Source organism: Penaeus chinensis, chromosome 33 (genome assembly GCF_019202785.1).
Source record: "Penaeus chinensis breed Huanghai No. 1 chromosome 33, ASM1920278v2, whole genome shotgun sequence".
In the NCBI taxonomy this organism is placed as follows: domain Eukaryota; kingdom Metazoa; phylum Arthropoda; class Malacostraca; order Decapoda; family Penaeidae; genus Penaeus; species Penaeus chinensis.
The window spans coordinates 8,505,864-8,509,087 of NC_061851.1; the positions used below are offsets into that span (position 1 = coordinate 8,505,864).

General features: G+C 31.8%; 1 protein-coding gene across 3 annotated transcripts in view; it reads right to left on the reverse strand.

Moving 5' to 3' along the window:
- Positions 1–438: 438 nt before the first annotated feature.
- Positions 439–3,224, reverse strand: part of LOC125043370 (monomeric sarcosine oxidase-like) — a 14,700-nt gene continuing 11,914 nt past the window's right edge. For all 3 annotated transcript variants that reach the window (XM_047639463.1, XM_047639462.1, XM_047639464.1), the window contains exons 7-9: positions 3,054–3,136; positions 2,702–2,848; positions 439–1,682 (exon numbers count right to left, since the gene is read on the reverse strand). In XM_047639463.1, the coding sequence (XP_047495419.1) occupies positions 1,447–1,682; positions 2,702–2,848; positions 3,054–3,136 (466 nt within the window). In that variant the 3' untranslated portion in view covers positions 439–1,446. The remainder of the gene's footprint in view (positions 1,683–2,701; positions 2,849–3,053; positions 3,137–3,224) is intronic.

Below are 3,224 nucleotides of genomic sequence, written 5' to 3' on the forward strand. Positions count from 1 at the left end.
TAACTCAGGAGAGAGATGAGATGAGAATTCCTTGGCTCTTTTGACAGGATTAGAAAAATAATGCTGCCATGATGCTGTCTTTTGTTGTTACATGTATAAAATTGTGTTAATAGTATTGCTTAAACTTCTTAACTAATGTACACTTTTGTAATATCTATTATTTTCCCTTTTCACAGTTGCTGTCAAAATATTTTCTCTCTCTCTCTCTCTCTCTCTCTCTCTCTCTCTCTCTCTCTCTCTCTCTCTCTCTCTCTCTCTCTCTCTCTCTCTCTCTCTCTCTCTCTCTCTCTATATATATATATATATATATATATATATATATTATTTATGTTAATCATTGGTCCCAGGTTCATTCATTTGATTTCCTAAATGTTCTGGTTTTATTTATTAGTTGATAAGACTAACTGGATTGATGGAACAGATTGTTATAATCATATCATTAATTCACAATTTATTAATTCATTTCATATAAAAATATCAGTTTTGTGACACAGGAAAATGACTGTTAACAGATCTTTCAGTGCATGGGACACTAGCAACACAAAATATATGGAAAAACTTAGCTTTCCATATATAGGGGAGACAGAAAATCTCTGCAGGGGGGGTGGGGTGGGGCTCTTTAAATTGATCTGATAGACTGGACTAGTGGATCCTCATGCCTGTTAACATAATCAGGGAAGGCTTAAAAAACAGAATATAAAGTGTTCTTAAAATGGCCATCATAAAAACAAGTGCACAACTAACAAAGTTTAAAAACAAGTACACATAAAGGAATATATAACGATGCACAAAAGTAATTATAGATATAATAAAAATTATCATCCCTAACTAAATATATGCAATGGTAACTAATAATATTAGACTTATCTTTTTTTCCTATTACTATAAATCTTTCTTGTATATTCTGCAAATATTTAAACAAAATAATCATTATTAATATCACTTGCAGTTTTATTTGTACGTTAACACATTGACTGCTTTTGTTGTTGCAGCCAGAAATCATTACTTTACTTGTTATTACCATTAGTTTTATCCTTATAGTAATAATTATTACAAAAATCTTTACATCATTTCATTTTTAATGTATTTTATAGGTATTTTAAAGTGATTTTTGAACACAATCATGTGTAGGAATCTTATCAGAGCATTCACTATACCTTGCAAATTACTTGTAGTCATATTAAATATAAGAATTAATGTAGAAAAAGAAAATATAAATGTGAAATAAAAGAAGACAAGGAGGCAAAAGTAGAAGGAACAGCAAGGGACATTAAATGTTAGTTTGTAATAACTCCCAAAATGCTAATCCATAAAGAAATTGTCATAAGTTAGTGTATAAATAATGATGGCATACACAAATATTGGAGAAACTACCACTGCAGATTCATGGAGCAAAAAAGAAAAGAACTAGTGCTCAACATAACAAATGCAAATGTCCCTAAATCCTTAAGCTTGAGCCTTCCAAACAATCTTAACGCGTTCCCGGGGTATATCCGAATCCCATTCTCCCAGCATCAGGAGACGAGCTGCTAGTCTCCCTATCTCATCACTGGAACCAGCTCCATAACCGTTGCCCCCCAAGCAAACACCAAAATTTTCAGCAATGATGTCAATGTATGGTTCTTCTTCCGGTGTGTGTGATGTAAGGCAGCCATCTCCTACAACTTCCTTGACTTTGAGACCTGAAGGTGAATGTCAGTATGAGGAGGAGATAGGAAAATCTTTTGTTAACTACTGTCCTATTTAGTAAGAGCAAATCGGAAATATCCAGCAGACAGGAAATTTCAGAAATTTTAACATTTAACACTATATAAATATTCACATGCAAATAAATAAATAAATGAATAATTAAATGAATGAATAAATAAGTAAATTAATTTATAAATACACACCCACACCCACACCTACACATAAACACACACATGAACACACCCATGCACGCACCCACACACGCATGCATGCAAGGGTCACATTTTGGAAATATCTTTTCCTGTAATCTTGTCTAGCAAACAGGAAGTTTCTGAAATTGTTCCATCTGTGTATTAGCATTTCATATTCATATATAAATAAATGTATAATTAGATGAATGTATAAGTGAATAAATAATTAATTACACATACACACACAACATAGCTATTGTCGTCAAAGAGATAATGAAAATGTCTTAAGAGGAAGAAGAAAAAAAGAAATCTGAATATTCTATGTGTATTAGATAGAAGCATAACCTTACTATATGAATAATCTTAATTACTTTTCTGTGGATAAATAGGACATCACAACTGTACCCATTCTTATTTGTGAAAATTCTTATTATACAATATGAAAAAAAAAATCATATGGGTAATCAATACAAAAGAAAATAAAGTTGCAGCAAATTTATAGTTAACTTCCTGTATGTGTTGTAATATCTGTAATATCATCAGAAACCAAGGCAGACACAATCATAAAATGTCCACACACAAAAAAAAGGATGCCTTCTAATAACCTAAGATGAGATTTTCTGGTAACTGTAATGCAGTAAGAAGCATTGGAATTGAACAAAATATGTAATCCAGAGTCTAGAAAAAATAAAAATCATAACCCATCAAGCCTATTTGTTAATACTTTACAACCAACAAATGCTGTATCAAACCACTAAAAAGCATATAAAAAAATCATGATATAATAAATTAATGGAAGATGGTGCCTCAAAGTCACTTACCTGGTAACATGTGACACATAAATCTTGCCAGTTTTTCTACACACTCTGGAATGCCTGTTTGTCTTATGTACCAATCCCTTACTTCCGCCTGCGTTGTTTTATGTTCTTCGTACATCCTTCCATGACCCAACTTCAGATACCAATGACCTTCAATGCAAAGACGAATGAAATGGAATTAGTTCTAACCAAAATCAAGTGAATGTTCATTATTCTTAATCTGTCTCATCTATTCATCAGTTTTGTTTTCATATTCTTTTGTCCAGCTACAGCAATCTAATGATTGATTAAGAGAGATAGAGAAATATATAACATGGTTATTATCAATGGTAAGTGATGAAATTGAGAATCATACCATCAGGATATCTTATGGGAGGCAAAACATAGGCTCCATCAAGATTCTCAAATTGACAACTAGTGACGAGAGTTGGCATGGTCCTGCAGTAAGAAAATACATAATCATAATTAGTGTACTGATTTATAATGTAATTAAATATCTATCTTTCCATCTTAGTGCCTATATCTG